This window comes from Anser anser, assembly GCF_964211835.1.
Source record: "Anser anser genome assembly, chromosome: 19".
In the NCBI taxonomy this organism is placed as follows: domain Eukaryota; kingdom Metazoa; phylum Chordata; class Aves; order Anseriformes; family Anatidae; genus Anser; species Anser anser.
Genome location: NC_139740.1, coordinates 15,601,992 through 15,628,311, shown reverse-complemented (window position 1 = coordinate 15,628,311; position 26,320 = coordinate 15,601,992). Strand labels below are relative to the sequence as shown.

Below are 26,320 nucleotides of genomic sequence, written 5' to 3'. Positions count from 1 at the left end.
CGCAAACATGCATCTTAATACACAAAGAGGAGGGGCGAGGCGGACAAAGGTTTTAGGGACGCGTCAAGACCAGAACAGCCACTGGGCAATCGCTCAGATATGCAAAGCTCAGCTAAAACCTGCACAAATCCACCGAAAGGAGGAGGCTACCTACTTGTCTGCTTAAAATAACCTCTACGAAGAACGTATTACAAAATCAAAAACGAAACTATCATCCAGCAAAGCAAACGTCTGGAATACAATGGGCTAAAACTGACAGCTGAGGTTTGATTCTTTAGCAATTTCAAAGGTCTTCAGATCCTACCTGACTTCTCGTGCATGGTGGCGTTGCAGCACAGAAATGAGGGGAGCGGGAAGATCGCAACAGGCCAAACGCGGTGCTGAGCTCCTACAGGAGCTGGTGGGATAGCACTGACAAGAGTGAGACAGGCTGTCAGCCTTCTGCACGAGCTGAAGAAGAGGAGCGCCAGTGTCTGAAGAAGCTGTTTCTTCTCATACTTCATTTAATACACACCGTCTTTAAATCCAGGACGTCTTCTTAGGGAAGAGATAAAGAAGTAGAGTTAGCGGCTCCAAGGACACTTCAGGATCTTAGTTCTTTCTATAGTTAGCTGCTATCCACAAAACCAAACCAGTTAAAATAGAGAGTTACATTAAAAATTCTTGAAAATAACAAAAGTATGGGATTTAAAAAAAAGACATGCACGGAAAAGAGGTTAAATTATCTCATTCGTTTCTCAATTCCGCCACAAACTCTACGCTCAGCTCCTCTTAACTCACTCACCCCACTTACCCATCCAAACACAGGGCGGACGCGGCAGTTCTCATCACTCTTGGTAAAAAGACAACATTTTCATGTTTGCTGTCAAATATCATCTCTTTCCAGCACAATTTCCTGCAAGCTATGCTAACTCCTCCAGGCTTTTTAATATATACTAGAAACTTCACTGTTTTATCTTAATGACCATCTCGGTGGAAGTCGCCGAGCTGCTATCTTTGATTCTGCTGTCTTCACAAATACAAATAAAACAGTACTTCAGCAACAATCTATGACAAACTAGGCAATACATGCATCTACCTCTTACATAAGAAAGGAAAGAATTTGTAGACAACATCCAGAAAGTATTACCTTGTTAGATATCAGAGTGGTGGGGCAGAATGACAATGCTACACAAGACTGTACTTACACTCCTGGGATTGCACAGGTTTGCTGGAATACAAAAAAAATAAAGTAAGGTCACTATGCGGAACAAGTTCACTCACTCCATTATTACTGTGAATGACAAGAATATTTCAGTAAGCGTTCTTTTAAACCCATGGAAATTTTCAGATTTATGTCAATTTGGCTTCATGAAAACTGAAACTTGCAGTGCAAAGATCATTTATAAAAGCTGTAGCAGGTGAGCTTTTTAGGCACGGATTTTGTCACCTTTTTGGGTAATGTTCGTCTCTCTCCCTCATTACCCCCCTTCCCTCCTCTCCCCCCCCCCCAAAAAAAAAAACAAGAAAAAAGATTAAAGACCACAAACTGGGACTTCTCAGAGGTATGACTCCATTTTTCACCTTATACACACAGTTTCTTCGCTATGCTAAACTTTCACAATGACTGTATAATAGAGTCTTACTAATATTGTTTGTCTGTGAGTTTGATACTACTTCCCCAGGTTGGATGAAACAAGCATTTTTCATTGTGACGGACATCAAAACAAATAATGTCTCTTGTCAGCTATGGAGTCCTGCTGGCAGTATCACCAGCTCACACAGAATCCCATCTAGTTTTTGGGGTCCACCCCATCTATCCTCAGCAGTGGGAAGTTCTTCCAGAAGCAGACAGACTGTTATTCGTTCCTCAATGGAGCTGAGGCTCTGTAAGGCTTTGCTTTTTTCTTCCCTCACTCCCTCTTCTATTTCCAAGCTTTAACTTAAAAGCTAAGCTTGTGGGGCTGGGGGGAATCCCCAAATCAAATCCCAGCCCCAACATCCCATAGTCCCCTACTCTCAGGCCCAGCAATCTACAAATGCACACAATGCTACAGACTGTGGTGGGCAGGTCCTTCAGGGCAGGGATGTTGTCATCTTTTCAGGTGACGTTCAGCTCCCTGAAAGGGCTGAAATACCACATCCATACTCACTTCCCCTACTTGATTCGCACAGGTGTAGTCAGAGGAACAGGGCCACACCAGCACTCCCTGCTCACAAAGCTCACTGCCTACCTCCAGGTTTGCATTGTTTCCTTGTATTACTGTTAATTCTGACACATTTCTGCTATAAAAGCATATCTCAGTGGCATTAAACAACCAAATGCGTGGACTGTGCTGTCTGCAGTATTTTATCCCACACACTCCAATTACTTAATCAGCTGTTGAGCCCGTGCCTCGAGCAAGCATTTTGCTGGGTAACCATCTCCTAGTCTTGAGGGGACACGTGAGAATAATTTTTTCTTGGATAGTATTTACTTCAAATACTCCTGCCAGGCCAGTTTAAGGAATCCACAAATTCCACGGGAGAGAGGCTTGCCTAAATTGATTCTGTCTTTCTGATAATTTGCTCAATGGAGCATTTCTCCCTTCGGTATTTCTGGGGTAATGACAACGACTTGGATTTCAGAGAAGCAAGGTTTGAAAGGATAGGTAGTATCTTGAAATAGATCAGATTTCAGGAGTACAATCTCAATACATTCCAAAACCTAAATTCCACAATGCTGCTTCTGCAATCTGAGGGACAAACTCTTCTGCCACAGATGGGCAGGGATATCAGACCAGCGCATAGGAACACTTCAGGAGTCAGCAGAAGTGGTAACGAGAGCTGCATCCCTCTGTGATAGATACCTGTGCCCGAACAAGCTTTCCTTCCGCTCACAGAGGAAAAGAGCTGGCGTCCTACAAAACGTCTCGCGTCTACCACTTTGGAGTGTTCTCAGTCAGCTTGTCTGTACTTCAACTTCCCTTTGAAGGAAGTAGCTAAGTACATAAAAACCTCCTTCCGGTAGCTTGGCACTGACCTGCAAGCCAGCACCAGGAGAAGGGCTGTGTCACACTTCAGCCCGGAGAAGAGAAGGCTCTGGGGAAGACCTCATTACTACCTTTAAACATGTATAGTGGACTTACAAAAGAGACAGGCAAGGACTTGTTACCAGGGCCTGTAGCGACAAGGCAAGACAAGTTTTAAACTGAAGGAAGATAGATTTAGATTGAACAAAAGGAAGAAGTTCTTCTCAATGAGGGTAGTAAGACACTGAAACAGGCTGCCCAGAGAAGTTGTAGAGGCCTCATTACTGGAGGTACTCAAAGCTGGGCTGGATGGGGCTTTGAGCAACCTGACCTAGTGCAAGACGCCACTGATAGAGGCAGGGGGGATGGACTAGATTATCTTTAAGCGTCCCTTCCAACCCAAACCACTCTACGATTACGTGAAAGGAATTGCCTCCCAAGTCATTCTTGACTGACTACAATTAGCATTCTGGAAAGCCCTGCAAGCACTTGTTCATTATTTCTAGGGTAATTCTTAAAGCTGAAGCAGACCAAAGTTTTGTCAACAAAAGCCTTTCGGGAGACTACTGAAAGGAAAACCAAGCCAAACCAAAAAAAACAGAAACAGCAAGTGGCTATTACATCAGTTTTGTTAACAAAGTAACATTAACGTACTAGGAATTTCCACGTTCTTCACCCTCCACCTTTAAAAAGTCACCCAATTCTGTCAGTGTTCACCATTAGCATTCTTTAAAACTTTCACATGGACATCTGAGAAAAACATTTCAAGTCCCTGTCATCGAGGGAGAAGAGGAAAAAAAAATAGGGATGAGGGGGGAAGAAGCACAGCCATTCCTTTCCTCGGTAAGGTGAGCAAAAAGCTCAGGCGCTCAGCAAGAACATTCTTTGAAAGATAAAACAGAAGAAACTGCAGGTTATTTAACCTCAGCTTGTCCTGGTTTCAGCTAATATAGAGTTAATTTTCCTCCTAGTAGCTGGTAGGGTGCTATGTTTTGGATTAGGCTGAGAAAAGTGTTGATAACATGCTGATGTTTTAATTGTTGCAGAGCAGTGTTTACACCAGGCCAAGGACTTTCCAGCTTCTCTTTCTGTCCTGCCAGTGGGCAGGCTGGGGGTGCAGCAGGAGCTGGGAGGGGATAGACCCAGGGCAGCTGACCCAAACGGGCCAAAGGGGTATTCCATACCACCTGGCGTCATGCTAAACAATATATAGGGGTGGCTAGCAGGACTGGGAGGACCAGCTGCTTGCGGATAGGCTGGGCATCGGTCAGCAGGTGGTGAGCAATTGCATTGCGCATCACTTGTTTGTGCACATTATTATTAGTAGTACTATTATCATTATTATTATTATTTTCCTGTTTTTATAAGCTGTCTTTATCTCAACCCACAGGCTTCACTTTCCCATTTCTCTCCCCCATCCCAGAGAGGGAGAGGGGAGGACAAGCCAACGGCTATGTGGTGCTTAGCTGCCAGCTACGTTAAACCACAACATGGCTATAGAGTCACGTGTATTTGTGCCTGCTCATTTATTCATCTGCCAGTTTATTTTGCTACAGACCGTAGAAACTGCAAGGTTACCACCTTTTGTAACCGATGGGATCTTCGGTAGGAATAGCTGTCTAAAAGAGCCAACAAAATCCCCTTCATCGACAGCCATTTGAACTTTCGTCGTCTAAAAATAGTCCTACAAACATTCCCCGGGATGCTCAACTTCAGCATCTTTTCATTCAACTTGAGGCAGAACAAGCCCTTACCCTGAACATCTTCATCTGGCTCTCCTCTGCTAGCAGAGTAGTACTCTGATACTGACCACTACGTGCTGCAGCCTACTCGCTTACGTGTATTTACTGCAATCTGGTTCGATATGCTCACAGAGAAACTAATGAAAAATCCGCCCTTTCTTTCAGAAAAAAAATAATAAAATAACTACGACACGGTAAGGAAAAAAAGCTGAACATGCGGTCCTTTACCAAAGGGCAGATCCAACATCAGCACAAGGAGTTTTTGGTCATGTGAGCAATCACCTACACCAGCCATCAGGACAAACCAAACGCACGCACATGAGACTCCATTTAAAAAACATGTAAAGTTCCTTTATAGCTTATGGAAGTAACAACCTACATCTTAGATGCAGTTAGACTGCATCGGTTTAGGGACTGCCTCCTTCCAAAAAAAAAAAATCCTCCAATCTGTTCATCCGTTCACAGTTCTGCAAATTCAATTAGGCCTTTGAGCCTGAGGTGCAGGAAAATTACTAGAGCACGCCTGGATTTCACCCGGAGGTCGCTGCGACTTACCCGGACAGCTGGGACAGACGGGCTGCTCTTTCTCCTGGGAAACGTGCGACTGCAGCACGCCAGCTGCAGCTTTCCTCCCTTTAGCTGCTGCGCCACCTTCGCTCGGCGACAAACCCCGCGGGGGTCCCAGCGGCGGGGAGCTGCTTCTGCCCTGGTGAGCCGCAGGGAAAGGAGAGAGCCGGCCGTCAGCACGCGGGGGGAGGAAAACCTCCGAGGCGCAGCCCGACGATCGAGCGCAGCGAGGACCCGCGCCCGGCCGCCGCAGCCCCCACCCCTCCCGGCCCGACGCTCCGGGGAAGCGCCCCCGAAGGCTCTCGCTCGCCTCACCGCCGGCAGCCGCGCTCGCAGCCAGCGGCAACCTGCGCCTCCCGGCGCGCACGGCCCGGCCCCGGCCCCGGCCCCGGCTCGGGGAAAGACCGGCCGCGCATCACAGAACTACAGCTCCCAGCATGCCGCGGGACGGAGCAGTCCATCCGACCCAGAGGGGAGTCGGCCAAGCGCACGCAACCGCCCCCCCCGCGCCGCTTCGCCCCCCTCCCCCCCAGCCCTCCGAAGCCCCGCGCAGTGCAGATCCCGCTGCACGCCCGGTCCGCTCCGCTCCGGTCCGGCGCGGCGCCGCCCCCGCCCCGCACAAGGGCCGTTTCCGCAGAAGCTGCCGACCGCGTAGCGCCCCAACCGCCCGCCGCCTCGTTCCCGCCCGGCCCGACCCGGCCCGGGGCGGCACCGACCACCAACCTCGTTGCGGCACCGCGCCTCGGCGGCCCGGCCCGAGCTGAGCCCAGCGCGGCCCGGCCCGACATCTTCTGCCCATAGCGCCGGCAAGCCCTGCACGGCACCTCCACCCTGCGTTCCTCCGAGCCAATCACGGAGCGCTTCCGCCCTGAGTTAAGGCTAGCCGTGACGCCACTTCCGCCCTCACGGTCCAGCCAATCACGGCGCCGCTTCCCTGTGGGAAGGCGACCCTGAGGCTGCCCCTGTGCTGCCTTTTATTTATTTATTTATTTATTTATTTTTAAAGAAGGCGCGGGTGTTCTTGGTCCTCCCTCGTCAAGTATATCTGCGAGAAACGTCTCAAATAATTTTCTTGACACACGATCTTCTCTGAGGCTATTTTATTCGCGGTTGCAGTGGCGGGCGTCCTGCCGATCAGGAGCGCATTGCAGTAAGCACAGCATCAACTTTTATTCCCTATTCCCCGACGCCCGATCCCCTCCCCTGTGTCCTCATTGGCCGAGTACTACAGGTTCACAAGCTACTCGACGCTCCTCTATACCATGTATGTACAATTTTACTTCTTTTTCAACCCTTTAATTGCTCCCTTCTTATTTCCTTTTTTTTTTTTTCCCTTTCTTATGTTTCAGGAACCTGTGATCTTTGTTTTACCGTTCCCACGCTGCTCAACCTGTTTTTCCTCAAGCTTCTGCCTTATTTCGGAACAGTGAGGCCGCCTACTGTCCGCTTACCCACATAGCGTTTCTCCTTATTATGACTGCACAGCTACCTCGGAATACAGAAAATTAGCTCTCTACTGCAAAAACACAACTTAGTTTCTCACAGTTCCCTCCTCTCCTTTCCTTACTCCTACTGTTGTTTTTGCACCTCTTCACGTACCGCGCTCTTGAGTTTCTCCAACGTTAAGGCGCAATAGTCTTCTTCGGATGTCACGGGGGATGGTAGGCGTACAATGCCATTATTTCTACAATACCAACAAATAGTGGTTTGAGCCAATTCTGTTCAGGTAACCACGAGGTTAGTTTCTCCCAAATGTTTCTAAATGCCCAGGAACTGTCATCTTGAGCTACTCTATGTAGGATCTTTCCTCCCCACGCCCCCCCAGTATACTTTTTTCCCCCCAAATATCAGTCAAATCCGTCCCATTTGATCTACATCTATACAGCAACTAGCATTAATTACAGTGCACGCTCCTCCTTATGAGGTTATTAATGAATCGAATACTATTCGATTCTACAGTCCTATTTTTGCAAACTTATCAAACTTATTTTCTAGTTCTTCAGTTATAGCGGAGATATTTACAATTGCTTTTTCTAATTCACCCACCCCTAACCAAGGTAAAAACCACCTTGCAAAGCTGTGAAATACTAGAGAATTTTACTAGAGAATTGTCTGGAGTCCGCTTAATCCTGCGTGTGGTCTCAAGGGGCCTTTGGCTTTGTGGGTCTTCAATAATAGTTACGTTTGGAATTATTGCCTCCAGGGTGCAAGCTCCCTTCCATCCCAGGGGCAACACCTTCCTGGCTTTATTGCCACGTAGCCAGTACCACCTCTCGCCATTTGGGACAGGCCATCCAGTTGCAGGATTCTCACGTTGCATCTGGCGTGCGCTATGTATATTAGCGTTCCTGTGGCTACCATATTTGGTGCAGTGTGGATTATTCCCTGCGTGGATAGTTCCACACCCAGGGTCAGTACTATCGCCCCCTGAGTTTCTATCAATGTTGTTTAAAAGGCACCTTCGATAACGCGGTATATTGTAGCCAGGATTACGCGCAGGGAGTGTGAGAAACACTCCGTAGCCAGTAGCTTAGGCTCAGGCGAGGGTCTCAGTGAAGTAGTAATTTATTCGCGATCGCAATGGCACGCGTCCCACAAGCAGGAGCGCGCCTACTAGTCACACAGTACGGTTTATGTACTTTCTTTCTCGACGACCGGGACCCTCCCCTGTTTCCCCATTGACTGGGTATTCCGGGTTCACAACCTATCCGACGCTTCACAGACACTACGTGGCCTTCAGTTGCCGGCCTGTTCAATTTCAAATTTCTTTTGACTTTTTTACTGTTTGAAGTGGTAATGTTTCTTCACTGATCTGACTTGACACCGTGATTTTCATCTAGCTGCTCTGAGGAGTCCGGTTGTCTGCATTTTACAAGGTTGTCCGTTAAGCTTTCTTATCACTGCGAGCCTCAACACTGCATTCCTTCCCTCTAAACAACGTAACTCTGCAAAAGCAACATTTTTATTCCCACAATTCCCCCCTTTTCTTCTTTATAAATTGTTGATTTGTATAAAATGTATAAATTGTTGATTTTTGCAAAACTTTTCTCTGCGGTGTAATTTGGTAGATCTCTTCCTCTTCTTCACCTTCTTTGCTTTCCATCCCCTCTAATATCATCACCTTACGTGAGTAAGGTGGTGGCTCCACGGTCATGTCTTTCGATAGCGCAGTTTCAGTGAACCACTGTACTAGTCCTTTTACACAGGGGATAATGCAACAACCAAGGGTCGTCAAAACTCCTGCTACTACGATCAAGGATGCAGATACGCACGCCAGGACCCCTTTCCATTTACCAAACCAAAATTCCGAACATCCCGCGAAGCAGCAGCCGGCTCCTAATTACTCTGCCAATTCGCTCCACTTACACAGCGCCACCCTCCAAACCACTAGTGCTGGGCATTAAAGTGCAACAAACGGACACTCACGCTCACACACACACACCCCCTCCCGCGCCCACCACCCCCACCTCACGGCCGCTGCTCCACCGCTCGTCCCCACCCTCCCGGGGCTCAACCCGCCGCCCTCGCCCACTCTCGGGCGCTCCGGTCGCAGCCGCGACCCCCGAGCGCCCCGCCGCCGCGTCGCCGGGGCCTCCCAGTGGCCCCTTCGGGCCCCCGCGCGCCCGATTCGCTCGGCCCCGCGCTGAATTTGCATGCCCCGCCCCCGGCACCGCCTCTCCCTCCCCGCGGCTCGCCGGCCGCCTGCCCCGCCCTCCGAGCCCCTGCGCCCGACCTCCGCTCCGCGCTGATTGGCGCAGCTCGGCCTCCTCTGAGCGTTCGCCCCGCCCCTTCGCCCGCCCTCCCTCCCCTCCCCTCCGGCGTGATTTGCATGCCCCGCCCATCTCCCCGGAGCCGCGCCGCCGCCTCATTGGCCGGGGCCCCGAGCCGCCCGCCCCGGCGGCACCGAGCAGCGCCGCGGGACCTGCGCGCGGCCAGCCGGGCCGGGCCGGGCCGGGGGGCTCTCGCCGGCAAGGAAGGCCCGGCAGAAGGCTGCCGCCGGCGGGGGTCCTCCGACCCTCCGTTCAGCGCCTGCGGACGCCTCCGGAGCGAGGCACGGGGCCGCGGGGCTCGGCCCGGCGCGGCGACCGGGGGAGCGGAGCCGCCGCACGAGGAGGGGCTGCGAGCGCTGAGCGCGCTCGAGCCGGAGGGGAGACGCTTTGTCTGCTCCGGGAGCCGGGAGGAGACGCGACCGGGACGGCGACCCGAGCTGGCCGCGAAGGGGTGTCCGGAACCGGGAAGGACGGCCGGGGGGCGGCTGCTGCTCGGGAACCGGCCGGGCAAACGGACACGCGTGCGGTGAGCACTTGCAGCGTGCGGCGGTAGCTTTGCGTGTGCGTACACGTTGTTGTCGTTACTTTCTCTTAATTTGCTGTCCTATTAAACTGTCTTTATCTCAACCCGCACGCTTTACCCACCCCACCCCACCCCCTATTCTCTCGCCTTTCCCGGAGGGGGGGGACTGAGGCAGCGAGGAAACGGCTGCGCGGCGCTGAGCCGTGCGGCAGGTTGAAGCTCGGCAGCCGGAGAGGCTCCCGCTGCCCCGGCATCGCGGCCAGACCCCGTCGCCTTCCCCTCCCCCGACAGCTGAAGCTGTTCTGTGTTATGTAGCCCCGCTACATAACCTGCTCCCGTAAAGCTGGCAAGCGCCGTGTGCTCGGGGTGCACGCTACTCCGTGCCCGGGGCGGCACCGACCACCAACTTCGTTGCGGCAGCGCGCCTCGGCGCCCCGACCCGGCCGCTGCCGCCCACAGTGCCGGCAAGCCCTGCACGGCACCTCCGCCCTGGGTTCCTCCGAGCCAATCACGGAGCGTTTCCGCCTTGAGTGAAGGCTAGCCGTGACGCCACTTCCGTCCTGGGTTCCCAGCCAATCATGGAATGCTCCTGCCCTCAATGACGGCTCGCTCGGACACCGCATCCGCCCTCACGGTCCAGCCAATCACGGAGCCGTTTTGGCCCTCGGTGAGGGCACGCCCTGACGTCACTTACGCCTCCGGTTCCCTCCCACGTAATGGGTCTAAAGGCAGTTTGTTTCCTTAAAGCGCGGCTGTGCTTCAGAACGATTGCATTTCTTGAACTCTATAGGAAGCAGTCCGTGAAATACGATCTCGGAACCTCGCCTTTTAAGCATCAGAGGCAAACGTGCTATTTGTATATGCTCCTTAGAAGCTAAACTGTCAGTCTGCAATTGTTTTACCTTTACTGCGACTCAGGACTGCACTCGGAGCACTGACTCAATGCCGTGTGTGCTGTCTCCAGCTAGCTGTCAGGCACACACTGCTCCACGGAGAAGTCAAATTTCCTCTGAAATTGCTTACCCAAACCAGTATGAGACGCAATAGGAAACTACGGAGGAAGCAACCTCTCCTCTGCACTCAGAGTCCGTCCTGCCGTCAGCTACAGCATGGGACAGAAACCGTATTATTCAGATGCGGAGGTATCAAAGATGATCCTCTGAAGTCGCATCGGAGAACTTGAGGCTGGGGGCTGGCAGGAAGAAAAGTAACTAACAGGACAAGCCATCCTAAGTCTGTAAAAAAAGAATAGAAAAAAGGGAAAAAATAGAAAAAGGTTGGGGGGTGGGGGTGGGAAGCCAGTAAGAATCAGCCTGATAAAAGGTTTACAAATGAGATGAAGAAGAAGAGGAGAAGGGGAGAGATTGTCTATGCAAGGCAAGAGACCCAGGAGGCAAAGGCTGAAGTCTAGGAAGGCAGACTAGAATGTGACGAGGAAACATACTGGCTTTCTATGAAGAAAGCTAGCAGCAAGGAAGCTAGCAGCAAGGAAGTAATAATGGCAGACGAGGGAGACTAGTGCCTTTTCCTTTCACGTGAACATACTCCCTTCACTAGAGCATACTCCCCTTCAGTATGAAACGAGGACCAACGCTCACAAAATTCAGTTATAAAATAGGAAGCTGCCCTTTGGCAGTCTCTTTCTGAGTGCCCATACCCATCACTTGCTCCTCAAACACTTGCTCATATGTTAGAGAAATGCTCAATCCGTCTTGCTAAAAATACTAGCAGTGAGAGCCTAGACTCATCGCTCCACAAGCGAGTGAAAGCAATCATTCTGCCTCAGTGCAAACATGCAGTATCAGTATGGGACAGACCACTCACAGCCTAGAGCTTCTACTTTCTGTGCTAATTTTTTTTAGCATATATTCTTAACAGTTGCGATTTGCTATTAACAATCTATATTAAACATTTGATGTTTAATGGTAGCCTGCAACTCAGCTGCGTTCGGCATGGACAGGAAAGTGCTCATTGGTAGGAACCTCATAAATTGCAAGTTAAGCAGGGAACCTACGTTATAAGACACGTGCAGAAACCGCAGCACCTGAATGTAAGCTAACTCCTTCTCTACGCTGGGTATCAAAAACCAACCCTGCATAACTCTCGACATTGCAGAAGCAAGTCCCAAGAATGTGCCCGTAGAAAAAAAAAAACTGGGATGGCAACAGAATTCATTTCAGAAGAGTCTTTTGAGGCAAGACTTCTTGCAGCCTTCCAGTAACTCACCAACAGAAATACGCTTTTGTTATCAAAGATCTCTCTGCATTACAGTTTGTGACGTGCCAGTTTCACACATTTTCTAACCCAAGACCAGCTTCTCGATGCACCACTCGAACACAAAAGAACGGATTTAGTCTATGCTGCCTGAACTGTACTTTCCTCGGTCAGAAGGTAATATGGTTCGTTCTGGAAAGCATCATTTTTAAGTAACAACCTTCCCCACAGGGGCCAAACATTACGTTAACCAGCCCAGGAGATACTCATGCTATTTCATACATGACGATAACAGGGAAGATACTTGCTATATTCAATTTCTAAAGCGAGCCTCCTTTGGCAAAAGAAAACGCTATTTATTTATTTATTTAGATTTTTATTTTTTTTAAACAATGCTGTGGGTTGCTGTTTTCAAAGGCCTCTCTGTCTTCTCTGATGAAGACATCTCTCATGTAATTATGGAAGCTGCAGCTGTTTCCACTGACAAGCTCTCAAAGTCCTGGGCTCACTAACCTGTGACAGCCATAATATCCAATTGCAGGTGACGGAATACTCTAGTTCTGCTCATTTCCTTTGAGGCCCAGAAAAGCTCATGACAACAGGAGTACCATGAAAGGACCCATAATATTACCTTTATTTTCAGCTTCTTCTAAGTCCTTCTCGTTTGCCAAGAGAATTTCTTCTCTCTGATCAGGTAATAAGTCAGCAAGACAATAATCAATCTCTGCTCTCTGAAAGAGAAAAGTTTCTGAACTGCATTCTTATATGAAGTCCGTGGTGTTTGACATCTGGCTCACTTCAGCTCATTTCTGCTGACACATCTTCTCACTGTCTTGACTCCCTGAATGCTTGGAGCCAGCTGATTTTTTCCAGGACCCATTTGTGTTATAAACCTGTATTTTAAGACTTGCCACGTGTTCCCAACCTTAAAGAGTGAGCACATACCATTCTCTCACCTGCTCAGGCTGCAGAGCTGCCAGGGTTCTGCCACCAGCTCGAGACCTTTCACCCTGCTGCTCTGCTGGAGGGCCTGCCAAAACAAACAAACAAAACACAACCACAAGACATGCAGACAAAGGTTACAACCCATGTGGGAGGAAACGAACGCTAACCTTTCATCTTCCAACTCCTTACTCAAAGCAGGAAAACAGGTACGGTCCTAATAGACATATCAAAGAAATTCACTGTATGCCAGAACAGGAAAATCTGTATCAGATACCAAAATGCTGCCACGGTCCCCGAGCACAGCCCTTTTCAAGGCATCACGGAGATTCAGCAAGATCATCCAGGTCATAGGGGACAAACAAGCTTGTATCAAAGCTGCACACAGCTTGTATCAAAAAGACTTGACAAAGAGCAAAAGAATAGAAGGACGGCTAAATCTCAGGGCGTAGGAGAAAACTGAAAACAGGGAGGCATCCTTTGAAAAAGTTTAGTTAGACAACTAACAAAAAGAGAAAAGATTGCAAAACAACACGGGAATGTACAAACAGCACTGGAAGCCAAAAGCGGCCTGAGTAACAGCTTGCAGAATAGCTGCTCTCTCCACGCCTCTCCCTGTGCACACTGAAGGGTTCTTACAGAAGAAAGGTTTTCTTTGTGGCATGGATATCAAAGAACCTGTCTCAAACTGAAACGATACAGAACAAGTTTTGAAACAGAAGCAGAAGTAACAAGTCAAAAGGCTCACGCAGCATTTCACTAAGGAGTTCTCAAGTAGCTCACGGATAAGCTACGTTTTCATTTTTAACTCTCTTGAAATTGTCTGTAGGACAGATGACTTGAAATGTGACTAATAGGCCCGGACTTCTATTTCAGAAGCGTCCTACAGAAATTGCCAGAGCAGGAATTCCCACGTTAAGGAAAATAACAGGAGTTAAGAAAAGAACTAGCGGACACTTGATTAAGAAGACTTAATTAAGGAGTGTTAAAACACCTTTTTAAAGCGAGGTCATACTTTATAAAGTAGAGCGTATTTTCGTGTTCTTTGAAAAAGAGTGACACACGCGAGGAGATAAGAGTTCATTTTAAAAAGTTACCTGAGTATTTAAAGTGTGTTTTGGAAGACAGAAGACAAAAGAAAGAATGGGAGTAACCACGTTCCATGGTAGAGGAAGGGTCGCAGTAAGATTTCACCTTTACTTTTCCTGTTCACCATATTTGTAATTGTCTGAGACGTGGGGTTACAAGATGAAAAGCTTTATAGCTGATACAAATTTATTGCAGTAGGACAAAGTGAAAAGCGCTGATATCGCACTTTTTCCCAGAAAGGAACTTCTCGGAAAAGGAGCTAAGTTTCCTGGTGGACACCAACTTGAACACGAAACAGCAATGTGCCTTTGCTGCAAAAGCAGCTGAGGGTATCCTGGGTGGCATTAGGCAAAGTATTGCCAGCAGGTCAAGAAAGGCGATCCTCCCCCTCTGCTCAGGAACGGTGAGGCCGCACCTGGAGTGCTGGGCCTGGGCCTCCCAGTACAAGAGAGACCTGGACACACTGCAAAGAGTCCAACGGAGGGCCACGAGGATGGTAAGGGACTGAAGCACCTTTCCTATGAGGACAGGCTGGGAGAGCTGGGACCGTTCGGCCTGGAGAAGAGGAGGCTTGGAGGGGATCTCATCGATGTCTGTAAATACACGAAGGGAGGGTGGAAGGAAGACAAAGCCAGACTTTTCTAACTGGTACCCAAGGAACAAAAAAGGAGGCAACAGACACAGGCCGAAACACAGGATGTTCCCCTTCTGTGGTTTCCTGAACATCAGTAAATACTTTTTCGCTGTGAGGGTGACTGAGCACTAGCGTAGGCTGCCCAGGGAGGTCGTGGAGTCACAGTCTTTGTGAGGTTTCAAAACCTGTTTGGACGTGGTCCTGGAAAACCAGATCTGGGTGGCTCTGCTTGAGCAGGGGTGTTGGACTAGGTGACCTCTGGAGGTCCTTCCGACCTCAACCAGCCTGTGATTCCTTTGCAGCCGCTATGCAACCAAATAGCAAGTACAATTCAAAGCAGATAAACGTGAAGAAATGCAGAGGCAAAAGGGGAAATCAGGCCTTGGTACAGCACGTAATCCTATGAAAACATCACCTCAATGCTCATCAGCATCGAAGAGCAACTTACACGTTTAAGCTTTTGGAAAAGGCCTAGGAAAGGCAACAAGAAACATCACCAGTCTAATCAAAACTCAAAGTTAGCCTTGCTATCTCATAAACTGAGGGTTCATTTGCATCTTGGATGCTACACAGAATTTTATTTTTGCCTATCTTAAAAAGGTCACAGTAGAATAAAAACAGTTTCAGCCAAGAGAAACAGGGATCGCCAAACTTTCGGAACAGTTTCTGTAGAAAAGGACTAAGAAAAAACCTTTTTCATGTGACAAAGAGACGATGAGGGAAAAGACGATGTCTCATATCATAGAAGTTGAACAGAGATCGATCACCCATGTTCTCTTTCCATACAGAAGGCGGGGGCATCAAAAGCTAGCAGGAAGCAAACTTCAACGCTCCTCCTGCCCACAAACACACACAAAATAAAGGAAGCAGTTCTCCACAGTGCTAGCTCCAGAGTTTACGCAGAATACCTAGTTAAGGCTCGTGACTGCTGTGACCCACAGATGCTAAGTGTTTACATGGGTTCAAAGGATATGGCCGATTTTTACAAGAAACACATTAAGCGTTTTTATACTCAAAGGCATTGGCTTGTCTTAAAGTGCAAGTCACAAGTATCGCTCTATACTCGTTCCATTCTGCTAAGATCACTGATCTTTGGTCTGACTTTCTGCGGCCCTTGTTACATTGTCGCAGCAACACAGAGGCAGGAAAACATTCCTACATACGGTAACAAAAGACCGAGTCATTAAAAGAACTTACGACAAAAACCCAAACTACACACTATCTTAGTTCAGCCGTACATTCTATATGCACGCTTTCACCCTGAAATCTTCAATAATAGATGATAACCTCTAAGACTAAAAGCAATACAAATTCTACCTAGTTCTTTGAATGCAAGTCTGATGCAGCAAGTCATCAGCTGGAAGGAACCCGAGCAGAGGATTCAAGATGTTCTATTCCAACATTAAAAATTACCTTTCAAAAGCCGTTTGTCAAGCAGAGCGTAGTTTCCCATTTGTTGAACAGGCAGGCCTAGCCAAATTTCGACCCTAAACTTCCAGGAAATCTCTACAGCTCCCAATGTACATGTTACTTCCGTACTCACCTGCAGGTTTTACCTCTGAAAAAAAAGTTCCAACTTTCTTCCCTTCCACAACATCTGTGATGACATGACCCGAGATCTTTGGGTGGGTTCCACTTGCAATCACTGCAGAGGTGCCTCCTTGGAGGGCCCGCAGAGCTGCTTTCACCTGCGATGAAGGATAGAGCCAGTTCCCGAAAATGCACTTGTTATTTGAATCCCCATGCTCAACACGAATTCTTGCTCCACTTTGATCGCTTACGTTTCCCACCTGGGATTTGGTTCCAAATGTCACAGATTGTTGGTCTCCTGGGTAGGATATGTCAGTGAGCTTTGCATCATCGGATCCTGGAGGGCTGTCAAAGAGTCCTGAAATGAATAATAAAAAACTGTTAATGTTACATATCTTCTGTTCCAAAGCTCACCAGGGAAAAAGAACTAAAGCCTTTGAGGCTAAAAACCTGTATTCCACTCTACAGGATTCAAAACTTCCACTGAACCCTCCTTTTGTGGAACCGAAAGGATGAAACACTAACATGCAGGCTCAAGATGTGTAACTTCACCGGAATTGTAGCTAGTGTGAGGAAACAGAATATCCACATGCTGAATAGCATCACGTACGCTGGGAAGTACCCACACTTCAGTGAGGTTAGAGAGAAAACCGGAAAGAAGTTTCCAGCTTTTATACGGTTCAGAATCAGGGCTGACACACAAGAGTGCACAACTGAACAAAGGACCGTCCTCTTCACCTAAAATCTCAGATGATATTCCCGAATGCTGTGTTGTACACTGATAAACCGGGCAACTTAGAAATATGTATAAAGGCTAACTATTGAGTTCTGCAAAGAAAGGACACAAGACTATAGACACACACTTATTCATATTAAATAAATATTGTACTTTTATTTAACTATGTCCTGAGTTGAGCGATACTTCTGTTTACCTAACATGTAAACCCTAAACTCTACCGCCAAACTTCCCAGAAGTTCTATGCGAACAAACACGTCACAGATTAAAGCGCACAAGTGAAGAGTACCTGAACTCTTCCTTTACAGCTTGGGAAGGAAAGGACACTTCTTTCCATAAAGAAGATACCACAGCAAATGAATAAGCTGTGAGGAAATGGGAGTGGTGTTTTCGTTTGTTTTTTTATTTGTATTTCTTATAAGTTGTTTGGACTATCATTTTTGTTATTTTTTTTTTTTCCTGAGGCAGTCATTTCAACTAGAATCAACCACGAAATCCATCTGAAACAGCTGGAAGAAACTGTGGTTATGAAAAGCCAACCTCCTTCCTTCTCGGGGCCCACAATATGGACCAAAGTCCAGAAGCCACCGAAGGAAACACGTCTGGAGATGATAAAAAGAGTACGTGATTTTGTTGATGTCCTGGTGTGAAACTGTACCTACCACCTTCCTCTTTCTAGAAAAGTACCTTCAGCATCAACAGGTGACAGACTTCACGGCAGCACAGCTCACAAGACTAGACCACTATCAGCCACACGTCTGGGAGACAGAAAAGCTAGCAAGCTCCAGGTATCTGGAAAGCAATATCCAGGACATGTAAAGTACCCATAAATCACTGAAAGACAGAATCCACTGCCAGAAGAAGCAAACGATTGCAGAATAGCGTTCGGCTTATATGCAGGGACAGACTATGTATTTAGAATCCAGGAGCGTTACTCATGACTATATACAATTCTGAGGAGCTAGCAGAAGTACCATAGCGTCCACACAGGGCGTGCCTTCCAATCCTTTTACCGGCTTTGTTGCCCTCCTCTGTACGCTTTCAGGGATCTTAACGTTCTTTTTATATTGTAGAGCCCAGAATCGCACACAATATTGAAGGAGAGGCTTCGCCAACGCTAAATACAGTGGGAGAATCACCTCTTTTGACCAGCTGGCTACGCTGTGTTTAATATATCCCAAAATGCTAGACGATAACCCGTGCTTCTGAATCCTTTAGCTATCTTCCCAGGGCCCTGAAATTTATTTTGATTGAACACAGACTTCTTGCTGCAACTTTGTTGGTACCCACGTGAAAGAGCAGGAGTAGGGAATAATCTGAAGTTTGAACTAAGCTCATAAGCTCGCTAGCAATGTCCCTGATCCAAGCCCCAGGCTGGTAGAAAAGCTCTCAGTAAAGATGGTCTGGTCTGCAGATGGGAGCCTCTGTTCCCTTCAGAAGGCAGTCACCTGTGACTATAACCTGGCACTATTTCTTCACAACGCTGGCCTTGATCTCTCGATCACTCTGCAATTCCACGAAAGGAATTGCCTCCCAAGTCGTTCTTGACTGACCACAACTAGCGTTCCGGAAAGCCCTGCAAGCACTTGTTCATTATTTCTAGGATAATTCTTAAAGCTGAAGCGGGACAAAGTTTTGTCCACAAAGGCCTTCGGGGAGACTTCTGAAAGGAAAACCAGGCCAAACCAAAAAACTAGGAACAGCAAGCGGCATGTACGTCGGTTTTGCTAACAGAGTAACACTAACGTACTAGAAATTTCCACGTTCTTTGCCCTCTACCTTGAAAGTGTCACCCAATTCTGTCAGTGTTCACCATCAGCTTCTTTTTTTTTTTTTTAAATTTTCACATGGACATCTGAGAAAAACATTTTGAGTCCCCGTCATCGAGGGAGAAGAGGAGAGGAAAAAAAGAAAAAGAGAGGGGGGTGGGGAAGAAGCACAGCCATTCCTTTCCTCAGTAATGTGAGCAAAAAGCTCAGGCGCTCGGCAACAACAGAATCGTAGAATATCCTGAGTTGAAAGGGACCACCGAGGATCATCGTTAAGGATCACCGAGTCAAACAACGCGCTTTGAAAGACAAAACGCAGAAGAACCTGCACGTTATTTAATCTCAGCTGTAGAGTCACGTGTATTTGTACCCGCTCATTTCTTCACCTGCCAGTTTATTGTGCTACAGATGTTACAGAACACGCAAACTACAAGGTTACTACTACTTTTCGTAACCGATGCGATCTTTGGTAGGACTAGCTGTGTAAGAGAGCCACCAAAATCCCCTTCACGCCTGGATTTCACCCGGAGGTCGCTGCGACTTACCCGGACAGCTGGGACAGACGGCCTGCTCTTTCTCCTGGGAAACCTGCGACTGCAGCACGCCAGCTGCAGCTTTCCTCCCTTCAGCTGCCGCGCCACCTTCGCTCGGCGACAAACCCCGCGGGGGTCCCAGCGGCGGGGAGCTGCTTCTGCCCTGGTGAGCCGCAGGGAAAGGAGAGAGCCGGCCGTCAGCACGCGGGGGGAGGAAAACCTCCGAGGCGCAGCCCGACGATCGAGCGCAGCGAGGACCCGCGCCCGGCCGCCGCAGCCCCCACCCCTCCCGGCCCGACGCTCCGGGGAAGCGCCCCCGAAGGCTCTCGCTCGCCTCACCGCCGGCAGCCGCGCTCGCAGCCAGCGGCAACCTGCGCCTCCCGGCGCGCACGGCCCGGCCCCGGCCCCGGCCCCGACCCCGGCTCGGGGAAAGACCGGCCGCGCACCACAGAACTACAGCTCCCAGCATGCCGCGGGACGGAGCAGTCCATCCGACGCACAGGGGAGTCGGCCAAGCATACACAACCCCCCCCCCCCCCCCCCCGCCGCACTCTCTGCGCCCGCCCGCCCGCCCCCCCCCCCCGGGCCGCTTCGCCCCCCTCTCCCCCAGCCCTCCGAAGCCCCGCGCAGTGCAGACCCCGCCGCACGCCCGCTCCGCTCCGCTCCGCTCCGGCGCGGCGCCGCCCCCGCCCCGCACAAGGGCCGTTTCCGCAGAAGCCGCCGACCGCGTGGCGCCCCAACCGCCCGCCGCCTCGTCCCCTCCCGGCCCGGCCCGGCCCGGGGCGGCACCGACCACCAACCTCGTTGCGGCACCGCGCCTCGGCGGCCCGGCCCGACATCTTCTGCCCATAGCGCCGGCAAGCCCTGCACGGCACCTCCGCCCTGGGTTCCTCCGAGCCAATCACAGAGCGCTTCCGCCCTGAGTTAAGGCTAGCCGTGACGCCACTTCCGCCCTCACGGTCCAGCCAATCACGGCGCCGCTTCCCTGTGGGAAGGCGACCCTGAGGCTGCCCCTGTGCTGCCTTTTTTTTATTTTTTTATTTCATTTTTTTTTTAAAGAAGGGCGGGGTGTTCTTGGTCCTCCCTCGTCAAGTATATCTGCGAGAAACATCTCAAATAATTTTCTTGACACACGATCTTCTCTGAGGCTATTTTATTCGCGGTTGCAGTGGCGGGCGTCCTGCCGATCAGGAGCGCATTGCAGTAAGCACAGCATCAACTTTTATTCCCTATTCCCCGACGCCCGATCCCCTCCCCTGTGTCCTCACTGGCCGAGTACTGCAGGTTCACAAGCTGCTCGACGCTCCTCTATACCATGTATGTACAATTTTACTTCTTTTTCAACCCTTTAATTTCTCCCTTCTTACTTCCTTTTTTTTTTTTCCCCTTTCTTATGTTTCAGGAACCTGTGATCTTTGTTTTACCGTTCCCATGCTGCTCAGCCTGTTTTTCCTCAAGCTTCTGCCTTATTTCGGAACAGTGAGGCCGCCTACTGTCCGCTTACCCACGTAGCGTTTCTCCTCATTATGACTGCACAACTACCTCGGAATACAGAAAATTAGTTCTCTACTGCAAAAACACAACTTAGTTTCTCACAGTTCCCTCCTCTCCTTTCCTTACTCCTACTGTTGTTTTTGCACCTCTTCACGTACCGCGCTCTTGAGTTTCTCCAACGTTAAGGCGCAATAGTCTTCTTCGGATGTCACGGGGGATGGTAGGCGTACAATGCCATTATTTTTACAATACCAACAAATAGTGGTTTGAGCCAATTCTGTTCAGGTAACCACGAGGTTAGTTTCTCCCAAATGTTTCTAAATGCCCAGGAACTGTCATCTTGAGCTACTCTATGTAGGATCTTTCCCCCCCACGCCCCCCCAGTATACTTTTTTTTCCCCCCAAATATCAGTCAAATTCGTCCCGTTTGATCTACATATATACAGCAACTAGCATTAATTACAGTGCACGCTCCTCCTTATGAGGTTATTAATGAATCGAATACTATTTGATTCTACAGTCCTATTTTTGCAAACTTATTTTCTAGTTCTTCAGTTATAGCGGAGATATTTACAATTGCTTTTTCTAATTCACCCACCCCTAACCAAGGTAAAAACCACCTTGCAAAGCTGTGAAATACTAGAGAATTTTACTAGAGAATTGTCTGGAGTCCGCTTAATCCTGCGTGTGGTCTCAAGGGGGCTTTGGCTTTGTGGGTCTTCAATAATAGTTACGTTTGGAATTATTGCCTCCAGGGTGCAAGCTCCCTTCCATCCCAGGGGCAACACCTTCCTGGCTTTATTGCCACGTAGCCAGTACCACCTCTCGCCATTTGGGACAGGCCATCCAGTTGCAGGATTCTCACGTTGCATCTGGCGTGCGCTATGTATATTAGCGTTCCTGTGGCTACCATATTTGGTGCAGTGTGGATTATTCCCTGCGTGGATAGTTCCACACCCAGGGTCAGTACTATCGCCCCCTGAGTTTCTATCAATGTTGTTTAAAAGGCACCTTCGATAACGCGGTATATTGTAGCCAGGATTACGCGCAGGGAGTGTGAGAAACACTCCGTAGCCAGTAGCTTAGGCTCAGGCGAGGATCTCAGTGAAGTAGTAATTTATTCGCGATCGCAATGGCACGCGTCCCACAAGCAGGAGCGCGCCTACTAGTCACACAGTACGGTTTATGTACTTTCTTTCTCGACGACCGGGACCCTCCCCTGTTTCCCCATTGACTGGGTATTCCGGGTTCACAACCTATCCGACGCTTCACAGACACTACGTGGCCTTCAGTTGCCGGCCTGTTCAATTTCAAATTTCTTTTGACTTTTTTACTGTTTGAAGTGGTAATGTTTCTTCACTGATCTGACTTGACACCGTGATTTTCACCTAGCTGCTCTGAGGAGTGCGGTTGTCTGCATTTTACAAGGTTGTCCGTTAAGCTTTCTTATCACTGCGAGCCTATCTCAACACCGCATTCCTTCCCTCTAAACAACGTAACTCTGCAAAAACAACATTTTTATTCCCACAATTCCCCCCTTTTCTTCTTTATAAATTGTTGATTTTTGCAAAACTTTTCTCTGCGGTGTAATTTGGTAGATCTCTTCCTCTTCTTCACCTTCTTTGCTTTCCATCCCCTCTAATATCATCACCTTACGTGAGTAAGGTGGTGGCTCCACGGTCATGTCTTTCGATAGCGCAGTTTCAGTGAACCACTGTACTAGTCCTTTTACACAGGGGATAATGCAACAACCAAGGGTCGTCAAAACTCCTGCTACTACGATCAAGGATGCAGATACGGACGCTAGGACCCCTTTCCATTTACCAAACCAAGATTCCGAACATCCTGTGATGGAAGTGCCTGTTCCTAATCATTCTGCCAATTCACTGGCAAGGGTGGTAAGCCCTTGCAACGCTCTAGTTACTGTGCCATCTGGGGCAGTATTGTTGGGTATAAAAGTGCAACAATGGTTGCTCAGTATCACACACACACACCTCCTTTCTCCGCGATCAACATATCTAATCTATTCTGTTTTCCCAAGCCATTTTGCTGGTGGCATCTAGTTGTTCAGCGATTTCTCTTATCGCATCCCTTGTATGATTTATGAATATCTGCTGACTATAATAAATACTCTTATTGATTGTTACCCACCAGAACAGCGACTCAAACCCTGCAGCAATTTGATGCCTGGCTTTCTGTTCATCGGGAACTCCTCTAGGCACCCCAAGAGAATCTATGTACCCTCTATCATCAAATGATATTCCTAAGCCTCTTTTACTTCTTCTGGGTATTTGTGATGTTTGTCTTTCAAATGCCAGGGTGAAGGGTATAGCTAATTGAACAAGTGCAAAAATGCCTCCCGAATTAGATGGTAGGGTGGACCATAAGATCTTCCCTCCGCAGTACCACCACAGATCTGCCCTGGGGATCTCAAGTCTTGAGCAGTTTCCCATCAGGTCCTTGGTAGCATTCAAGGTCCTCGTGCACAAGGCAAATTCTCCCAGATGCCGGGTAGCGCTCACACCCTGCCCTGAGAGGCAAGCTGCATGGTCACCTTTAGCTGTAGAGAATGCAGGGGGAACCCTGATATTGCTATCACGCAAGGAAGGGAACAGCAAAGAGAGAGACCTACAGGCCTCATTTCCCCAGGCAGTCTTTTCTTGGTACAATGCAATCATACATCGCATCCCCTGGGAATCCCTGGTCCACCCCAATGGGAAGGGCACTATCCGGGCAGTCGGTCGTCCCGAGGCACAAGCATAGCAAGTGCTACGGTTGAGACTCTGGACAGCATATTTGACCCATTCTATCCAGGCATTCACATCCCCATACCCTGTTTCAATCTCAAATGTTTGAACTGCCACATTTCAAAGAGAGCCTCCTGTTTTCTCTCCTGATTTCTCCTTGAGTTTCTCCCTTTCTCTGATGGCAATAGAGGATCGTTTCCATACAGCTGTTCTCAATCTGGCTGTTGGGTCTCTCCCAGTTACTTGTTCTCTCTGCTCAGTTGTCATTGGGCATTTAAATCTCCACAAGCTAACACCTCACAAGCATCAAACATGACAGATTGTGGTACATAACCCTCTGTCACATTCACCCCTATTTTGACGGGGTATCCCATCTTACTATTATCTGGTCATGCCTTTTCCAAGTTGCCAATTGACCAAGCCCTTCTCTGAGGCCTACAGTCACTAGAAACAAAATTAATAGTTGATTTTTCCCGGTCATTATTTTTAACCCTTAGGTTTCCAAATAATTACCAATACAAAGAATAAGATATATGTACCCTACTACTAGAACAAAAACCCCTTGGGAGCACTTTGATTCGCTATAGGCCAGTCCTTTCTCTCAATCACAAGTCACACTCATTAGTTACCTGTGAAAATAAAAGGTTAGTTTACAACTGTAAGCTTTTATCCTGCTCACAGTCTACTACGAGATTTTTCTCTTCGATTTCAACTTCCAACAAGTCTTCTGTAGGAACAGCTTCCCAGGTACTAGGGTCGACGGATGCCTTCACTCGAGTATAGTGAGTCCAGCCTTTTTGTGCAGTTCTTACGGCTGTTTCAGTGGTTAGTAGTACTTGGAATAGTCCTTCCCATTCAGGCCGGAGTTTTGATTCTTTCCAGGTCCGAATCAGGACCCAATTTCCTGGTTGATGGTGGAGAATGGGGAATTCCAAAGGTGGGGTTTGAGCCAACAACCCACGGGTCCTGAGAGATGACAAAGAAGAGGACAACCCCAGAATACAGTTCTTAGGAAACTTCTCTTGTTTCGAATTGTGGTATCTCATCCCTTCTGCCCAGATAGGGGAATCCGAACAGCATCTCATACGGTGAAATTCCTATATCGTTTCTTGGTGCTGTTTGAACCTGGAGGAGTGCTAAAGGTAATCATTCTACCCAAGGAAGTTGGGCTTCTAACACTAATTTAGTTAATTGCTTCTTTAACGTCTGGTTCATTCGCTCTACCTTCCCAGAAGAGGAGGGGTGCCAGGGGGTGTGAAAATTCCATTCAATCTCTAAGGCCTGCATTAGCCCTTGCAGTACTCGTGAAGCGAGATGACTTCCGTGACCTGAATCAATGTTTTCAACTATCCCATATCTAGGGACTATTTGCTCCGGTGATACCTTAGCCACCGTGTTCGCAGTGGCAGATACCGAGGGGAAAGCTTACACCCATCCGGTCAACTAGGACAAACAAGTACTTTAGTCTCCCTACTTTAGGTAACTCGGTAAAGTCTACCTGTATGCTTTGGAAAGGTCAAATCCCTGGCTCCCGTCCCCCTCTAGATGGGTTACGGATGACCTTTTTATTTACCTTTTGACATACGGTACATCCTCTGCATATTTGCTTCGCTACAGTGTATACTCCTACACAGACATACTTTCTTAGCACAACATCACACATTGCTTGCACCTCCCAGTGACTCTCTTGATGTAAAACAGTTAATATTTGCCTCATTGGTGCTTTATTCAGCATTTCTCTCCCATCAGGGAGTATACATTTTCCCTCAGACTTCGTGGTGCCTGATTCCTTAAAAAAAAAAAAATCTCTCAAAACTTTTTAATTCTTTCTTAATTTTCAACAATTCCCTGAATCCTCTCTGGATTTATTCTTTGTTTTCCCTCAGACATTAGATGCCTTAAATACCTGACTTCTCCTTCTACATATTGTAATTTCTTTTTCAATACTCCCAAGCCGAATAGCTTGTCGAATAGCTTGTCAGTAGCTTCCTTCACAACTCTTTTCTCCTGTCCTGACAATAAATGATCATCTACATATTTGTAACAGTAATACCTCCTCGGGAGGTTGTAATTGCTCCAAAATCTGTTCTAGAACTTGCCCAAATAAATTGGTGGCCCTGTAAACCCCTGAGGTAAAACTGTCCATCTGTATTGTTGCTTCCGCCCCCATTTCAGGGTCTTTCCAGTCAGAGGTGAATAGATCTTTGCTCTCAGGGCCTGAGAGCACTCCATTAATAACACTGTTATTCCAGTCTAACAATTTGCTATTTGAATGCCCAATTTCATCATCAAATCCCTTCCCAACAAGTTAGTCCCTGCCTTTGGTACATACAGTAATTGCCCAGTAATCATTTTATCCCCTACTCTCAGCCTGGTATCCCCCAAAAGTGGGGCTGTTATCCCAGCCCCTTCTACCCCCATCACTTTTAGGGTTTCATTAGTTAATTTAATCCCTGATACTTTACAAGCCAGTAATGATCTAGCTGCCCCAGTGTATTAGGTTCACATACCAAGGTTTGGGGGGGGAGAGGGGGGGTGGAGCAGGCTGCCCCCCCCCCCCCCCATACTTGGGAAACTGACCAAACACCACAGCAAATATACCAAAACTTCTAGACTGTTACTTAGATAATGCCTTCATCCTCTTTCCCTGCTCATTCAACTTCAAACAGCTCTGTCAAACACTACATACCCCACCTTTAACACCTTCAATAACCCTTTTTAACACTTCTATCTGTCTCCAGCCTGTACTTTCCCATTTTCCTTCTCTCCTCCTTCTTCCACTCTGGATATTCCTATTTGAAATGGCCAGCCTGGCCACACTTCAAAGCCTGTCTTTCCTTGCCTGCTATTCCTTCATCTCTCTTCCTCTCCTTTCCATCCTGGCCCTGACTCCCCCAGACGATTTTCTTCCTCTCTCTCCAACCCTCTGCCTCACTACCTGCTACGCTGTCAATACCATTAGTTTCGCTCTCTGCTTTTCCTTCTCATCTCCCCTCCCGATATATACCTCCAGGGCCTCCCGCAGGAGGGCCCCCCACAG

At 48.4% G+C, this 26,320-nt stretch overlaps 1 protein-coding gene and 3 long non-coding RNA genes across 25 annotated transcripts in view; 2 read left to right on the top strand and 2 right to left on the bottom strand.

The window, feature by feature from the left end:
* The window catches only part of LOC310883825, a 28,435-nt gene extending 22,275 nt beyond the window's left edge, over nt 1-6,160 (bottom strand). For 13 of the 14 annotated variants that reach the window (XR_014573869.1, XR_014573870.1, XR_014573871.1 and 10 more), the window contains exons 1-4: nt 6,023-6,160; nt 5,288-5,438; nt 1,130-1,210; nt 305-537 (exon numbers count right to left, since the gene is read on the bottom strand). This is a non-coding gene — a long non-coding RNA (uncharacterized lncRNA). Of the gene's footprint in view, nt 1-304; nt 538-1,129; nt 1,211-5,287; nt 5,439-5,614; nt 5,781-6,022 lie in introns of those variants that run through there. The other variant, XR_014573882.1, reaches the window with a different exon arrangement.
* Nucleotides 6,161-6,328: 168 nt separating this feature from the next.
* Nucleotides 6,329-8,252, top strand: LOC310883829. Its single transcript, XR_014573887.1, has 2 exons — nt 6,329-6,449; nt 6,649-8,252. It is a non-coding gene; the product is annotated as an uncharacterized lncRNA (long non-coding RNA).
* Nucleotides 8,253-9,623: 1,371 nt separating this feature from the next.
* On the bottom strand, nt 9,624-20,022 carry LOC310883817 (delta-1-pyrroline-5-carboxylate synthase-like). Of its 9 annotated transcripts, none has more exons than XM_083804743.1 (7): nt 19,840-20,022; nt 19,052-19,202; nt 16,262-16,359; nt 16,015-16,159; nt 12,763-12,836; nt 12,438-12,537; nt 9,624-10,694 (listed from the first exon to the last, which is right to left on the bottom strand). In XM_083804743.1, exons 1-7 carry the CDS (start codon nt 19,876-19,878, stop codon nt 10,612-10,614), a joined length of 690 nt encoding a protein of 229 aa, XP_083660869.1. In that variant the 5' UTR covers nt 19,879-20,022; the 3' UTR covers nt 9,624-10,611. The 9 variants fall into 9 exon arrangements, with proteins under 9 accessions (XP_083660869.1, XP_083660871.1, XP_083660874.1 ...); XM_083804745.1 differs by lacking the exon at nt 9,624-10,694 and adding an exon at nt 12,162-12,319 and having other exon boundaries at nt 16,253-16,359; XM_083804748.1 differs by lacking the exon at nt 9,624-10,694 and adding an exon at nt 12,162-12,319 and having other exon boundaries at nt 12,438-12,492; nt 16,253-16,359.
* A 199-nt stretch (nt 20,023-20,221) lies between these two features.
* Nucleotides 20,222-22,689, top strand: LOC310883826. The gene is made up of 2 exons (XR_014573883.1): nt 20,222-20,356; nt 20,442-22,689. It is a non-coding gene; the product is annotated as an uncharacterized lncRNA (long non-coding RNA).
* The last annotated feature ends 3,631 nt before the right edge of the window (nt 22,690-26,320 follow it).